Here is an 18,380-nt window from a genome sequence, read left to right as displayed (position 1 = left end):
CTTTCAGCAAGAAGGAATATACTGCTTTGAAACAAATACCCATCCCACTATTTTCATTCACTTCATTGAAGTGCCTTGGTTTTATTCTTTGCAAATTCTCACAACTTTTACTTATCGTCGACCATCAAATTTACAATTGTCTTGCTCATTAGGAATAGATGAAAATTATATTCAATCCATCCTTTGCAGTCATTCTATTGTGCATCCATTGACTGTTAAGGTGCAGTATAATACAACCATACAAACACAGAGGCGAATCTAAAAACTAAGCCTTAAAACATTTAGTTAAATAACATGATACCAATGTATGCCAACAATGTGTTGTTTTACGCGGGCTCTGTACACATTTTTTTTGCCAAATTGAAGCACTTTCTAAGGACCTTTAAAAGCAGTTTCCAATTTCTCCTATAACAATAAAAGAAACAATTTGGTGGGAATCATGTAAATTGCAAAGCCACAAATATATCCATCCACTTATGCAAATTGTGATCTTGTGTGTACATTTATCAAAGACGTGTGATTTAAATGATGAATACATTAGTTTTTGAGACAGTGTTCGACAAAAATTACAGTAATATACAGCTTACATTGACAGTTGCAGGAACTTCTTTTCATCACAATTTATCACTGGGAATCGCTACCTCCTGTTTTTTGCATTGCCCATAATTGGTACGTAAACTTTGCACTTAAACACATTAAGAAGTGCCTTGTTTAGGCTAGCATGCACCTGGCTTTTTGGGTGCGACGCGTAGGGGGCGATGAGGCTACATAGGGCAAGGCCGTACAAACTAATGGCAAACTGCAGTTAATCATTTGGGTAAAAAATAAATGTAATGACAAAGCAAAGCCACCAAAGAGCACTGTTGGCGTTATTTTTAGGAAAAGTTGTTGAGAAACATGGCAAAAATTTCAAGATTTAAAAGCAATCCCTGAAAACACAACATTAAAATTGATTCATTTTCATGGATTTGAAGCACACGTACAGACCCTGTACACTGCATCTGAACATGTTGCTTATAGTTTTTTGTTAAAATATATTTTCCTCAAGAATTGCAATACCACTAACATGGATGTTATTTTTACTTGAATTTTGCAATGAGTGTTAAAGACACCTGTTCACCCCATACAATCAGTAAAACTTTAACTTGTAACATGGCGAAGACCAAAGAGCTGTCCAAAGACACCAGAGGCACAAATGTACACCTCCACAAGGCTGGAAAGGCCTAGGGAGCAATTGCCAAGCCGCTTGGTGAAAAAAGGTCCACTGTTGGAGCAGTCATTAGAAAATGGAAGAAACTAAACATGACAGTCAATCTCAATGGGATTGAGGCACCATGCAAGATATCACCTGGGGTCTCAATGATTCTAAGAATGATGAATAATCAGCCCGCAAATACACGACAAGAGTTGGTCATTGACCTGAATAGAGCTGGGACCACTGTTTCTAAGGTTACTGTAGGGAACACACTAAGATGTCATGGTTTGAAATCATGCATAACACGAAAGGTAGGTAGGTAGGTAGGTAGGTAGGTAGGTAGGTAGGTAGGTAGGTAGGTAGGTAGGTAGGTAGGTAGGTAGGTAGGTAGGTAGGTAGGTAGGTAGGTAGATAGATAGATAGATAGATAGATAGATAGATAGATAGATAGATAGATAGATAGATAGATAGATAGATAGATAGATAGATAGATAGATAGATAGATAGATAGATAGATAGATAGATAGATAGGTAGGTAGGTAGGTAGGTAGGTAGGTAGGTAGGTAGGTAGATAGATAGATAGATAGATAGATAGATAGATAGATAGATAGATAGATAGATAGATAGATAGATAGATAGATAGATAGATAGATAGATAGATAGATAGATAGATAGATAGATAGATAGATAGATAGATAGATAGATAGATAGATAGATAGATAGATAGATAGATAGATAGATACTTTATTCATCCCACAGGGAATTTCACATTTCCAGCAGCATCCCTGCGCTGAAAACAATACAATAATAAAGCAAAGGGAATACAATATACAAATACCCAATGTGACGTGACGTGCCAATACCCACTGTAGCGTGTTGTATAGAGTATTTAAATAGTGCTACATAAAATACACACTGCAATGAAAATACGTTAATATGCAATGAAGGGGGTGTGGTTTAATGTGGGCCTTTTCTCCGCCGGGTGGAGTTAAAGAGCCTCATGGCATGACGAAGAAAAGATCTCTTCAGTCTATACGTGGTACAAGACAGTGACAGCAGTCTGTCGCTGAAGCTGCTCTTTTGTCTGGATATAATGCTGTGTAGTGGATGTGATTAATTGTCCATGATTGACCGCAGCTTTTTCAGTGCCTGTCTCTCAGCTACTGTTGTCAGGCTGTCCAGCTCTGTGCCCACAACAGAGCTCGCTTTCCTCACCAGTTTATTGAGACTAGAGGCATCCTTCTTCATGACGCTGCCTCCCCAACACGCTGCCGCATAGAAGAGGGCGCTTGCCACAAGTGTCTCATAGAATATTTTCAGGAGCTTTTCGCAGATGTTGAAGGAGGCCAGCCTTCTAAGGAAGTAAAGTCGGCTTTGACCTTTCCTACATAGAGCTTCTGTGTTGGCAGTCCAGTCCAGTTTGTTGTCCAGCTGCACACCCAGATATTTGTAGGTCTGGACAAATTCTACACATTCTCCTTTGACGGTTACAGGAACCGGGTGAGTTCTAGTTCTCCTGAAGTCCACCACCATCTCCCTGGTTTTGGTGGTGTTCAGGTACAGGTGGTTTGCGTCGCTTTATTTGACAAAGTCCTGAATCAATTTCCTGTACTCCTCCTCCTGCCCACTTCTGATAAATCCCACGATCGCAGTGTCATCAGCAAACTTTTGCACGTGGCAGGACTCAGAGTTGTACTGAAAGTCCGATGTATACAGAGTGAATAGGAACGGAGAGAGCACGGTCCCCTGCGGAGATCCTGTGCTGCTAACCACAGTGTCCGATGTACAGCCCCCCTGCTTCACATACTGGGGTCCACCTGCTTAAAACAGCACATGTCAAGACTCATCTTAAGTTTGCATCTGACGTGTATTGTGAGATTTTGGGGAACAACCTCCTTCCCTCAGTCAGAGCATTAAAGATGAGTCGTGGCTGGGTCTTCCCACACGACAATGACCTGAAGCACACAACCAGGAAAACCAAGGAGTTGTTCCGTATCTAGGTTCTAGCAAGGCCAAACCAGTCTTCAGACCTGAACTCAATCAAAAATCTTTGGAGAGAGCTCAAACTCTGTGTTTCTCAGTAACAGCCCAGAAACCTTATTGACCTAGAGAAGATCTGTGTGGAGGAGTGTGCCAATATCCATACCGCAGTGAGTGCAAACCTGGTAAAAGACAACAGGAAACGTTTGACATCTGTAATGGCAAACAAAGGCTACTGTACCAAATATTAACATTCATTTTCTCAGCTGTTAAAATACTTCTTTGCAGCTATATCACACAAATAAATCATTACAAAAATAATGTATTGGGATTCCTGGATTTTTCTTTTTAGTTTATCGCTCTCACAGTGGACATGCGCATACGATGAAAATTTCAGACCACTCCATGATTTCGAATTGGGAGAAATAGCAAAATAGCAGGGTGTTCAAATATAAGATTTATTTTATGTTAGGAAATAATCTGCTTCGTGTGTTCTTTTAATGCAAAAACAAAGCGTTGATTGGAGTGTATGTTGCTACAACATACCTATGTTTGTTTTCCTTTAAACTCACCCCTGCAGCTTTACTTTTTCGTTTTGCTTCCCTTTAATAATAACACGCGCACACACACGCACACAAACTTAGTATGTGTTCCTAGCCTTCACACCAGAATCATTCCCCGTCACTGCCCTGTATTTATAGCCTCATCCATCAGCTAGCCGCAGGAATACTTGACGTTATTCTCTGGACCAAGACCACCAAACTGCCCCCAAGCCATACATTAAGATGGAATGAGTATCGGTGGGCGTGCATGCACAATGCCGACCTTACTGTGTCGATTCATTGCACGAATAAGGCCCCAACTTGCACCAAGTGTGGGGAGATGCCGCACTATTACGAGAAGGGGATTAGAGGGAAATTGTTTAACAGAGAGCAAAGCGAAAACAATCCAGGAGAGATATAAAGCAAAGAAAGGCAAAAAATGAGCGAAGGAGAATAGAGAAAGGAATATATTCAGGCGAATGTTTGTGCTCTTTGCAGTGCCTCTTTTTCTTTTTTAAATTACTCTCTGATGACAACAACGATCCATAACCTCTTCTATTCAAGGTCATGGTTGTTACACGGGAGCGCCACCATCGCGGGCGCACAAAGCCACATTGGCAGTGAGGTATGGCTCTGCCGATAACTACCAGCAACCCTTATAGATAAAAGCAATTAAAGCAGGGGAAACCTTTGACCCTGCATTATACCGCAGTCAGGATCTTGTGTGAATCATTAAGATGGTGCATGCGTGTGCTCGTGACTATGCCTTTATGTCAGTGGAGGGCATGTTTTACATATGCTTGGATCGGCATTAACTGAGCACGCTAACCTTACAAAGCAATACAGCCTTGCCCCTCGCCACATCCACCTAACATTAACAGAGAAGGAAAAAAAACAATGTTAATTGCATTTATTGAAAGTAGGCACTAAAACAGGGGTCACTTGTGGCCCAGCAGACTTTTTTAAACAAGCCCGCCAAAGAAATTTGTCAAAATGTGATGTAAATAGAATTTTGTGAGACCCTGTTTGGTGGGCAGACTCGGGGTGTCCTGGGGCATGATCGCCTGGGGGAAAAAAAATCTACATTTAAAATTTAAACCCATCGATCTGGTGCATGTGTAGAGCAAAATAAAGAGGCTTGATCTGTGACATATGCGTGCCCTTGTAACTTATTGAATCATAAATCCTAGTTATGAAAGGCACAGACAGCAAACAAGTCGCAACGACAAATAATGGTTAACAAGACAGGAGTTTAGGGTATGTCAATTGTATATATTTTGTGTTTGTGTTGCTGTATGATGGAGGAATCAAACTTTTGTCAAAATGTGTGTGAGAAATAAAAAGTTATTGAAAAAAACAGGAGTTTAATGCAAAAAAAATCTGCTCATTATCTAATTTGACTAAAAATAACTGTTGTTGCTCCGATGGTGATACCGTACAAAATTAAGGTATTGAGTAAACCTAGCAAATCAACGATATGAGCTTTAATTAAATGTGATACTCATTGGTGATGTAGTCAATTATCCATCTATCTATCTACCTTGGTCATATCCCTCAAGAGGGGTGACCGACAGCAAGACACACACATACAATAACAAAGAAAATAAAAGGGAAATAAAAAGCAAAAAAAACACAAAAAAATTTTGGGACCATAGTCAATTATACTATTAAATATCTGTACCGCTACTATTTTGATTGCCGCTACGACAGGATGCCGGTTTTATCGTAGCGTGCAGCTTATGAGCTACAGTAAAGGCCCATGTCCATCAAAGCATTTTACTGCTCGGAGTGAATTTTTGTAATTGCTAGCAAGGCAGCGAAAAATGCCGCCAGTATGACGAGGTGCTTCCCAGGTCTTCTGCAGGGGAACACTCCATCAATCGCGAGACCTTTTTCTCTTGTCGCAGAGAGTTCAAAATGTGGACTTTGAGGTGACTGCAAAACTCGTCAATGTCACACTTTATTCAACATTTATCATAGTGTGAACTGGGCGGGACAAACACCGCAACAACCCAATGTGATTTTTTTTATTATGTATTGTTTGACTGTCAAAAGACCCAATAATACAAGACTAGTGGGACCAATATATCATGGCAGCCAGCCAGAATCTCCTTATGTATGGGAAACACAGTCATATATATGAACTAGGGCTGCAACAATTACTCAAAGTTGTAGAGGAATATATATGATAGAAATAATCGAGAGGTAATTCCATTGTTGACTATTGTCGCCAGACCTGTTTTTCCAACAGCATTAGACATTTTACATGATTAGAATCTGTGCTGAGTCACTCATGCACAAAAGTGTCTCGTCTCGAGCAGTGACATACATAAATGGTGGCATCAATATTAAGTCAGTGTACCCAAACTTCTAATGTTTAGGAGCACTTAAACATAAAAAGAATACTAGCAAAGTTTGCAAAGCAGGCCTTGCATAGCATAGCAGTACCTTGATGATAATTCATTTGAAAGCAGATACAGAAGTCTCATCAAAATTGTGTGATCATAGTGGGATGACATTTCATGCATGTCAGGCAGGATCATGATCGCCATGGTGACCGACATCATGAGATCACTTCACCGAAAACATCGGGCGCTAAATTGTTCTTACAAAGTCCATGCATCTTTCATGCATCAGTTCTGTGTTCTTAAAATGAAATGTTATTTTGCGAGCAAAGTGCACTTGTGTTTATGAAAAGGATTTTTTTAGACATTGGAGGTATCCAAAATGCGAAATAAAAAAAAAAACACAAACTACAGTTTGAAATGTATCCTTTCACGAATAGCTGTTTTTCTGAAAGGTTTTCTTGGAACCAAGTATTTTCAAGAAGCTAAAAACATACTTTTTATCATAAAAGATGAAGGTTCAAGCTTTCGTTTGACATGTCCTACGCCTATATATCTACAACACCAAATTTTTGGTAGGCCTCAAAATAAATAAGTAAAAATGGCAAAATTTGCTGGCGCTGGCTCTCCCAATTTGAGAAAAATGTCTGCCATTGAATGAGTTAAAGAGTAAGCACGCTGTTCATCTGAACAAAAGGGAGTCTGGCTCGCCTCGGTAAGATTCAAGTAACATTCAAGTCACATCAGTTCTGATGACATTCAATGTACATTTTTACACGTATATATTTTTCGCTATAACAGAGAGCTTGAGCGTTATGTCAGACTGTGCCTGACAAACATATTAAAACTAAATGCATTCAATCCGAAAGAACAAATGTCAGTTGTCAAAATTTTTTCATTTCAACTGTTACAAATCGTTAAGTACGTTTGTCATAGACTTTGCAGTTGACCACTGAATGAACTTTACAAAATCCACATAATGTTTGTTCTATTCATTATTAACCAAATATTCGTTTCAATAGCCTTTGATTAGACGACTATTAAAATAGTGGTTTGTGGCAGTCCTATTATGATAATAAATAAAGTATTGTTAATAAAAAAATGGGGTTATTTTGGGCGAGTTTTGTACGCATTGTCCTTTTGTGAGTTTACTACAAAAATACAAAAAAACTAATTACGGAATGTCATGAAAGTGTTTAAAAATAGGGACCTAATATATTATTTCTGGAAAAAAAAATTATACAGAAATATTCAAAAAAGTCCGACTACAGTAAATGCTGCAAAAGTACAAATACAAAAATACAGGTACAACATAACTAAATATTAATTTGCCTAAAACAGAGACCTAATATATGATTCTACTTTTATATTGAGCTTTTTGAACCAATTTGAAGAAAATAATGTAATCATATAAAATGTTAAAAGAAATATGACATGTCTGCATGAATATTTATTCAAAAAGTTTCCCCGACCCTGCACTAGGAAGGAACACTTAGCTAACTTCCTTCCCCCATCAATGGGCTGTGACTAGGTACCTAGCTAAAATAAATTGGCCTGAGCCACTAAGCCGCTAATCCTTACTTCTATGGCAGAAAACCAGCTATGGACATACTCCTAATCCTAAAAACTATTGCATTCAACAAACAAGGACAAGAAATAGCTAATAATGAGATGACGGAGAAAACTAAACTAACATTAGATTGTAGGTTAGCAAAGTGTCACAATAAAAACTGTCAGCAATTTCAAATCATTCCACATGAATGATATTAAGCAAACTAGCAGATCCAAGTATTATGTGGCGAAAACACAATTGTTTGATGATACACTGAAACTAAACAATACGTTTTTTTTAGACCGTTACAAAAGCACAGGTCTACAGTACAGACTGACAGAAATACCAAGTATTGAAACTTTGAATATTTTTTAAATTGTCTTGTTTTTTTACCTTTATTGGGTCGATATGAACCCCATACCCTAATACCCTACTTAACTATTGCTGGTTAATAAATGGCGATTTTAGCCTCAATAACTACAGAGGTGCTGACACCTAATTAATATTTACTCTTGAATTGGATTACTATGGATAAAAACTGCTTGGACATGAACAGAATTACTGAACTGCTAAGTGGGGAAGGAACACTGTATAAGGTAGCATAGCATTTTTTTTCGATATATTGTACACATTGAACATCAATGTTCTATTCTATAAAACCACAAGATCCTGATTGATATGACTTGATATCAGCATGATACCAAACCCTGGTATAAGATACTTGCTCATTCACAATTTTGATATTAGGGGTGGTATAATAGTGATCTGCAGAAGTTGTAGGATAATTATTTGTGCTTTAGATTAGATTATATAATGAAAATTAATCTTCTCAAAATTGATTTTAGAAAGTTTTGGGCAACATTGTTCTGATGACCACTTTTTTTCAGTAACGTCCAAAATATTTAAATCATACTTTAAAGGAAAAGTGTGTATTTTGAGTATATTGAGTCATATCTATTTTTATAGCTCTTAATTACAAGAAGTCTCCCTTGATCACATGTTGTCTCAAAGGGCCGTACAGACTACAGACAATTATTACACCATCCCCTGGTCTAAAACCTACATGAGGGCAAGGAAAACGCAAAACCAAGGGGCTGCACATGACGTAATCCCACTTTTCAAGATGACCAAGCATAAACAAACTACACCGATATCATCAACATGAAATATAGGTAATTCAGAAGCTGTAAAATAGATTTGTGTTTTAAACCTAGATTTAAACAGTTCCGTTGAGGTTTCGAATCTCAGGGGGAAGAGCATTCCACAGCACTAGAGCCCGAATGGAGAAAGTTCTCGAACCTGCTGATTTCTTTTTGGAAGTTGGAATACACAAAACGTTAAAATCACATCTTAAACTGACAAGGAGCCAGTGCAGGTCAGCCAGAATCGGAGCGATGTAATCAAACTTTCTTGTCTTAGTCAAATGCCTCGCTGCAGTATTTTGTACCAGGTGTAGGCTCTTGATGCTAGACTTCGGGAGACCGGGGAGTAGTACATTTCAGCGAGCGAGATGGGCGGTAACAATTGCAAGATGGCTAATGTTTTGCTCAAAGTAAGTATTTTTGTTGTTGTTTTTTTTCTAGAAAAACAATAGAAAAAGATAGTGAATCAAAAATTAGGGGAAAAGGGACAGTGTTTATTATTTGACCGCCAGATGTTGCTGTATGGTATAGTGTAACTGAAAATGGGTGTTGAAAAGCACACGGAAGAATACAAATTACGGAGACTCAAAGTGATCAAATATTGATCCAATATTTTTCGCCAAAACATTCACTAGGTGAATATTATGAAATAAATGTACATTTTTTGACCAATGAGTTGAATACTCAGTATTGAATTCAATTGAACACATAAAAACAAACACAATTTTTAGATAAATGCACATTTATATAAGAGTTCATGTATTTGTGCTTACCATTCAAAGGAGCTGTACAGTAATTGGAAATATGTTAGTCTCTGCCTTCATGTCCTTAAAGTCTTGATCACGGCCTCGTTTAGCTTATTCATGATGAGTGTGCAAGTATTTTCAATTCTACACAATTGCACTTGAACACTGACTGATTTGATTATGCTGCTTTTGAGTTTTTATGGTACCATCTCTGCACTTATACTTGTAATGTGTATATTGGGTTATCTATGGGTATTGGGTTTTTTCTACATTTATTCTGAAAATTTAGGGATCTTTGTATTTTCTTTTAACTGTGAACGGATAACTGGATGCTAAAAACAAAGTTTCGTCATTCTTTGACAATAACAATACATTTTCTGAGCTGAACTTAGACACGCTCGAATAAATTCTTCTTTTTATTGTCTTTCTTGGCGTTTGTGTAAGTGTTTAGACTCTACTAGAAGCACTGACAAATAGCAAAAGATACATAAAACCTGAGGGGACGAGAATGACGTCACAACTTCCTCCTCCCCCTATTCCTCCAACCTAATGTGCTCTGCTCCAAACAGCTGTACTAAAAGTAAGATAAAAGCAGATAGGTACTGTGGAGATAGAGCATAATGGTTCTTTAAACTCAGTTTGGCATTGTTAATGCATTCTTAATAGAAAATATATTTAAAATATTTTACATCTAGGAGGCGCTAAATAATACACAATGACCAACCAACGTAAACCACGGGTATCGTCATCAAACTTTGTAAAATGAAAAAGTATTGTAACCACGCACTGAAAATGGAAATGGTACAACTGCCTTAGTGTTTTCAAGTGTTGAGGGAGGAGGGCGGTTTTAAGTATCACAGAAATAGAAAACAGCAGATGTAAAAAGTCAAATGTGAGGAAAACAGATAGAGGTTTAAAGATGGTAAAAGTGAGCACAACACACAGCTTGCAGACTTGGGGGCAACCATCCCTATGTTATCATTTTTCCCTCGGGGCTCCCCCCAACATCCCACGACTGCCTGTGAGGGGCTCCCTCTGCTGGTATGCCATCACTTCCCTCAATTCGTCTTTTCAGCGATTCTGTGACAAAAGAAAAAAAACACTTGTGGAAAAAAGTCATTCACGCTATAGATCATGTTCCCCTGTCTGCAGTTAGCACCAATTTCAAGCAATCTGATCAATTCCCCCTGTAGCACTTTGTTCCGCTTGTCCAGCCGCGCAAACGTTTTTCTTGTAAATGCCAACAATTGCCGTATAAGACCGCGTTGTAAACAAAGCTAGTTGACACTGAAACATGATTTTTGCTTACAATATCAGCTCCGTCATTTGTTTCTTAATTGGTCCTGAATGGGGAACTGTAAATTTTTATGACAGCCTTGGCCCTGTGGGTGGACGTTGTGCATGGTTACACACACACACATGCACAAGGACAAGCATACAAAAACACTAAAACACAGACAAAGGTCAAGCAAATTCGATGAAGAAGCAGAAGCCTCAGAGGGAAAATAGAGTAGCTAAAAATGAATTCAATTGCTTCGGTGGTTAACCATATATAGATGCAAATGTGAACCACAATATTCAGCACGTAATCGAAAAAAACTGGAATCAAACTGGAATTCATGTTCTGTTTGGACCATTCTTGTCAAACATATGGCTAAATTTCTGCATATCTAAAAAAAAACCCAACTCTCTAGCTCATTTCCATCAAAAGTTAGGATTTCCTAAAACAAACCAGATGCTCCTTCCTGGTACTATAGGGTAGTAAATGTGTAAATAGCTGACGTCTAGTCTGGTTCCTTGTTAAGGCAAAATTGTGCATTTTTTTCTCAGCTTCAGTAGACTCAGCCTAGTAGCTAGATCTGATGTTATTGCCTGGTCACTGCCGAAACTTATTTTGCTTTTTTATTCATTTCAAAGCAGTACTACAATTGAGGCAAGCATATTTTTATTTATAGCTCCCTATTGAGTTGGTTTTTGTTTGTGATGAGTTGGTTCGGATGTAAAGATGCATTTATTCAACTGTTAGAATGAACAAATTGTTATGCCAAACATTAGAAATATGTTTTCCATTGAAAATAAACGTGTTGTGCTGAGAAAAGATCCTCTGTCGTTATAATTTGTAGGGTAGGCTACAAATGTCAGGTTAAATGAGAAAGCACAGTACTGAAAAAGAAAGTGAAGTATTGGGCGTTTACATTTTTGTACTAATTTGGCCCACTTGAGAACATAAAGTCTGTGTGCAGCCCCTGAGCCAAACTCAGTTTGACATGCCTGGTTTAGACAGCTCTTAATGATTGACTTTAGAATATACACTACTGGTATGTGGGCAGCACGGCGGCGCAGTGGTTAGCGCGTGTGCGGCACAGTTCTAAGGTCTTGGGAACCTCCTGTGTGGGTTCAAATCCAGCTACCGGACTTCCTGTGCGGAGTTTTCATGTTCTCCCCGTGCTTGCTTGAGTTTCCACCGGGCACTCCGGTTTCCTCCCACATTCCAAAGACATGCATTTCAGGTGGATTGGCCGGTCCAAATTGTCCCTAGGTGTGAATGAGCGAGCGAATTGTCTGTCCCTGTGTGCCCTGCGACTGGCTGGCAACCAGTTCAGGGTGTCCCCTGCCCACTGCCCGATTGCTGGGACGGGCTCCAGCACCCCCGCGACCCTACTGAGGATAAGCGGTGCAGCTGATGAGATGAGATCAAAACTGCTATACTGGTATGTATAGCAGTTTTGTTAAAACAGTGGCATTGTTTTGGGCCATGTTTAATCAAACATATTCATAATATTAGTAATATTAATTTTATATCAGTATGGTAACTAAATTTAGAATTGAAGGTTCACACTTGTAAAAATTATTGGAGATAACAAATTCTATACGCTGGGCTAATGATGTGGGCAAAACCGTAAGGCGTTGACCATACAGTTCTTGAACCGTAGGTGTGAAACAGCAGGATAGCAAGACACAAAAGACCAGCTAAGTGACAGAACCAAATCCCACAAAAGTCACTTTCCGTTTCTATTAAAACCGAGATCTGGCCGCAAGTCGTTGATCTAAATCAACAGGAGTTTCAATTCATCATCCTTCATTCTACATTCACCTCAATAAATATTTCATCGCGTGCATTCTGCATTGTCTCCTCTTGTTTAAATGCTCCTCCCTGACTGCCTCTCCTTGCGTCCGCCACTCGACTATTCTCCCGAGCCGGGGAGAACTCCTCCGGGCGCTGACATACATCCAGCAGCATACAAATACGTGGAACTTAGCACACTCAAATGGGCTGAGCTCATCAGTTTTGCATATATATTGATATCATAAACAACAACAATTCATCACCTCTGTTTAAATAATGATTGAAAAAGGGAAAAAACTATCTTTTTTTTACCACTAGATGTCGTTGTATGGTGAAGTGCTACTGAAAATGAGTGCTAAAAAGCACAAGAAAGAAAGTGACCAAAACCAGGTATTACAAATCAAGTCAACCACTGAAACATAATGTTAGTCAAAAATCAAATTTACTATATAATTGTAATGACCTATTACTGATGAGCTACTTTCAAAAACTGTCCACAGGCGACTCGCTTGATCTTAGGGGAATCCTTGGTGCCCACCGGCACCACATAGTACACACTGTCCTTTTAATGCAGGGGTTAGAAACATGGCTTACGAGCCATATATGGCCCTTTTAATGAATACATATGACTCAGAGATAAAAATTGTACTGATAGAAATCTCATCCATAGCATTCCAATTTTGATACGCCTGGAGTGTAGTCTAGTACTACTTAGCTGACGTGGCGCAAATGGTATAATTGGTTTGTTCCAGTATAAAAAGAACATACTCCCCACTACATTTTACAGTCAAGGTGTCACACCAATAGACCCTGTTCTGGCTGTACATCGCTAAGGAAGTTGATTAAACAATGTTCACTGTTGAGACACTTAATGATAAAAACCCACAGAAAAACCGTAGACAGCCAGAATCGCTAGTCAAGCACACAGAGCAATTTGATTGGGTGAGCGGAAACTGTGGGCGGAGCTATGCACACAACACACTTCTGTATGCCCAACACCGTCTCTATCATTCGTCGGTACCCTTGTTTCAGTATTTTGTGACTTTTTTTCAAAAAGCACTCTGCTTGCACCATCTTCTGACATTTTATCAAATCACCTAACATTATACAGGGAAATAAAATGCACCGAAAATTTGGATATGGAGAGCGGTTTTGGCAGTTTTGTGGGAATGGTTCTTGAAATATTTGGTGTTGTTTTTTTCAAAAAATATAAGAATTGATATTATGACTCATTGGGCCAAAAAGTGATCAATGCAGTTTTGGAAAATGAGACGTTACGTAGATAAATATTAAAATTAATTATTGAACATTTGATGACTAAAATTATGCCCTTCATGTGGAGCCAAAGGGCACCTGGCTTCCCCACTATGGGCTTGCAAACACAATGCGGCACCTATTTACTCAAAGCAAGACAGACCATGTAGAATACTGCAATAATATTAGTAATCTACGATAATGGCTGCTACCAGTCATCCAGACGATCCAGATCAGTGCCCGAAATGGGCAAAACGATATCGGTCTGACATAAAAAAATATCCGGAACAAAAATCATTGAAAACAAAAAAGTGAAAAATACATGGAAAAGACATAGGTCGAGGGTTAGGAACAAGCGATAATTGAAAATTATATGTTTCCTGAAGAAGGACAAACAGGCTTATATAAAGCTTATAATTTTTGTGGATCCAAACCTGTTTTTACGTACTTTTTTGGTCCAATATGGCCTGTTCCGCATTTTGGCTGCAAACCTCTGTTATATATCAAAGGGTATGCAGTTGGTATCCATTGATTCCAAAATCTGAAAAATGGCGCAGTTCCGACACCCCTGTGACAGCACCATTTTTCCTCCCCTCCAATAAGTTGCTGAATGAAGTGCTCTGATCTGAGGGATTAGGGTTTTTTTTATCCTACTCCGGCAAGTTGGCAGCAAATCTTGCATGTTTGAGCTCGAGAAGCAGTCGGTAGTAGTTAGGGACTAAATGTATTGGCCGAACATCGATGTTAATATAATAACAGAGGGAGGCTGTGACAAATGTAATGCAATTGCAGCCTCTCGTTTGCTGACTGAGTTCGACGTCTCCGCAGGACATCATCATCCCTCAGCTTCCCTTAATGAACGTGTCAGGGTGACATTAGTATTGTTTGGATTCGGGGCCATCTTTTATTCCTTAAGTTCTCCTATTTGTTTGTTTCTCGTTCACATCAGCTTTCTGCCATCACGCCATGCAAATTTAATGCCCAAATCCTGAGGAATGAAGGGGAAAGGTGACGCGCGCCCCATCACCCTCGCTTAATGCATGATTCATAACCAGTGTCGGTGTAACGCGTTACAAAATAACACGATCCTGGAACGCTATGACTTTTCTCAGAACGACTACTGTAACGTGTTACTACTGGCATATTGTAATTCAACTGTCATTTCAAAATGGTGTGTTACTACGCTACTTTTTAAAATCAGATCATTAAATAATAATATTGACTGTTCTTTGACGGTTACGTTTTCATTTGCGAAATAATTAAGTAACCTCAATCATCCAGCAACACACTCTGAATATAACTTTTGATAAGGTGGGCGTGTTTACATATATACCTACTAAACACAACTGAATACAGTTACAGAACACAGTCTCAAGGACAGTTTGAGAGCGCGTAATTTTTCTCAACTAATATCATAAAGACTCACTTCCAGGCTGTATTAACGACAATAGCATATTATACTGAAGTCAGGTGGTGAGTTTATATTCGCACTTTTGGTTGTGTGTCATTGGTTCTGAATGGTAGGAAGCATGTTGTAAGGAGGCATGGCGTATACAGGAACAACAAAATCAATGTGGCAAACGTTAGCACAAAATATATGGTATATGAGAGTGTTCAGTTTTGGTACTCTTATTTGTAAAATTATTCTTGCAATGTGCCACGGCTGGAGAAAAATAGAAAATGTCTTGGACATTACCCAGTAATGGAGAAGGAAATCTTTAAGGGTTTCAAAGACAAAAGGCAAAACTGATATGAAGTGACTCGACCGTGTTAGTTTGCAAGCTCCCAAGATTGCACAAGCCAAGTAATATGAAGGCTTCACCGCTTCCACATGTTTTCTTCTATTTATTTTAAAATGTGGCTAATTTTGATCAGTTTCAGGGGGTCCGCTTCAATCTAAGTATAAACGGTAATTTGTAACCAGATAGTTACTTGAAGAGTAATTCATTACTTTTGGGGGTCAGTAATCCGAGGGACAACGCAATTACTTTTTAACTGAAATAACTAGTAACTGTAACTAGTTCCCTTTTTCATTAACACATCCAAGACTGTTCGTCACTGCCCACTTCATCGCTCCTCACCCGGCACGGGGCGCACCAGATGAGGCTTCCACAACATTCCCCCACTGAACCCCACCTCCGTCAAACCCGTGCGCGCACGCACTCTCGCACCTTCCTACCTTCATTATCCGGATAATTCCTCAAGGCTCCGCACGGCGACAGCGCTTGGAAAAACACCGAGGAAGTGAGAAGGAATAGGGACGGATAGATCCACAAGACGCGCGGAGTCGGGGCCATTTTTCAGGCTGCGCTTCGCCCTCGATGCATCCCTGTTGGTGGCGTGGAGAGTGTGCGCACGATCCGGAGAAAAGAGGAAAGGAGAGAGGGGGTGAAGCCAGAGTGGATGGAGAAGAGAGAGAGCGGGGAGGTGGGAAGGACGGGAAGGAGGGTCGCTAGTCAGCCAAGTGCTGTCAATCATCCGCCTGGGCTGCCCCCCGTGGCTGCGTTTGGGAGCCTGTGGACAGTCGCGCGCAAGAGGATTTCTTTTGCATTCTGTATAAAGTAAAAGACCAAATCTTCCCGGTTTAAGTCAGTATTTGCATTTTGGCTGTCCTTTATTGTAATCCCATATTTTTAAACATGCAAAATTCGGGGAAATAGTACATGGTTTCCGCCTCGAGATTTTCCGAGATAATGCATTTTAAAAACAACATATCTCATACCTGTCAACCTCCACGGCTCAATGCCCGTAAAAACGGTCGTATTTTCCCGTACAAAATACGAAATAATCGTACACCATTTTTATTTTTATTTTTCGGAATGATGCATGATGGGAAATACTTAGGCGGCAGACGCATGCGCACAGTAGCATAAATCAAACCGCTTGCTTCGTTTGCAACGAAAAAAGCGATACCGAGATAGGGGCTTCCGCGGCAAACTCCTTTGACTTGATTGATTTGCCGTTTCGTGATAGTCGGTGTATACCGGATGGTACCCAAAATTGACAAATTTGCGTTTTTCCGTACAGATTTCCTTGTACGTCGTACTCGTCTAAAAAAGGTACTTTGTACGGCAAAACCGTGCAGGTTGACAGGTATGATATCTTGTCTTTGCCATCCTTAGCTGTAACGTCTTCAAAGGACCACCAGAAACCTAGCAAGCAAGTTGCCATGTTGTTTTATATGTTAATTAGTCATGGCTGCGAGTTTTTTAGCAAGTGCCCAGGTATTGTGTCGCAGATTGATTCAGTAATTGTACAACAAAGACCAAGTAGCCAAAAAAGGGCCTAACTGGCAAAAACACATTGAGAGCCGCAAAAGGGCATCCACCTGGGACCGTTCAACGTAAGGTGGTAAAACACTGAGCAGAAAAACACGGAAACAGGCTTACTGGGGACAAACAACAGCTATGCTGATAAATGTGAATCTGGCGGGGATTAAACCAGGGGACACGGCAGAACCAGCGCTAACGCCAAGCGAGCCAGCCAAACAACCCACGGTGGGCAGCCAACGAGCGCCAACCAGGAGCAAAGAAAACGGGAAAGCTGTGGGGAGCCTTGAAATCAACAGGGAGCTAGTTGGAAGAAAATATACGAACTGTGACACACGTGACAAAAAACAAAAATGGAAAGCTACAAATCACCTAGCTCCAAGCATAAATGAGAGGTATGCTATCGCTGTTCACTGCAATCACTGTCTGTTATGGAGGTTGCCTCACATGTTGTGTTAATGGGGTTCGCCATTTTGAAAGAGTTGTGGTCCTTCAATGATGTCACAGCTCTCGAGAAAACGGGTAAACTTTGAGACTAAATTTTCGGTCCCCGAGCGCATGGAGTATTTAGCAACATATTTGCATGAATGTGCAAAGGAACACTATATATTCTTTGCCTGATTGAAAAAATAATTTGTTTGAGAATACCTTTAACAATATATGGTGATAATGCCTTTTCACACCAAAGAAAGTGGCTGTTGAAATTTGTTTTCACACGTTGATCATGGCGAAAAACACTCATACGGCGAATAATATTTTGGATGTAAATTTTATCATCTGGAAGACAAAGGAGGAAAAAAACCTCACATTTTGGTGCAATTCATTTCAGTAGTTGCAATTTTGACTTAATGTTGAGGAGTCTATTAAAAATACCCGAAGCTACTGTAGTGAAGCGTTTTGAATTTCATTTAAAAATGCAGGTAATTGTGCGTTAAAGGGAATATTAGGTTTTTTTTATATTGGTGGTCAATTTGCGATTTTTTTTTAAATCTCTATTTTTTTGCACAATCATTTTATTCAATCAATTAATATTATGTATATATATATATATATATATATATATATATATATATATATATATATATATATATATATATATATATATATATATATTGAAGACGTCACAGCTAAGGATGACAAAGACAAGATAGCATACCTGTCAACCTGTACGGTTTTGCCGTACAAAGTACCTTTTTTATGCATTTGAAGATGAGTACGACGTACAAGGAAATCTGTACGGAAAAACGCATTACGAAAACATGCATGTCAGGTTAATTGGCCAGTCTGA

General features: G+C 39.3%; 1 protein-coding gene across 1 annotated transcript in view; it reads right to left on the bottom strand.

Moving 5' to 3' along the window:
- LOC148373868 (ephrin type-A receptor 3-like) overlaps positions 1 to 16,157 on the bottom strand; it is a 190,246-nt gene extending 174,089 nt beyond the window's left edge. The window contains exon 1 of the mRNA XM_088329750.1: positions 16,003 to 16,157. Coding sequence (XP_088185876.1) covers positions 16,003 to 16,120 — 118 coding nt within the window. The 5' untranslated portion in view covers positions 16,121 to 16,157. The remainder of the gene's footprint in view (positions 1 to 16,002) is intronic.
- Positions 16,158 to 18,380: the final 2,223 nt, after the last annotated feature.

The sequence above is a fragment of the Urocampus carinirostris genome, chromosome 1 (genome assembly GCF_059441175.1).
Source record: "Urocampus carinirostris isolate Australia breed hairy pipefish chromosome 1, RoL_Ucar_1.0, whole genome shotgun sequence".
Lineage (NCBI taxonomy): Eukaryota > Metazoa > Chordata > Actinopteri > Syngnathiformes > Syngnathidae > Urocampus > Urocampus carinirostris.
The sequence above is the reverse complement of the archived record's forward strand: the minus strand, read 5'-3'. Positions and strand labels throughout refer to the sequence as shown.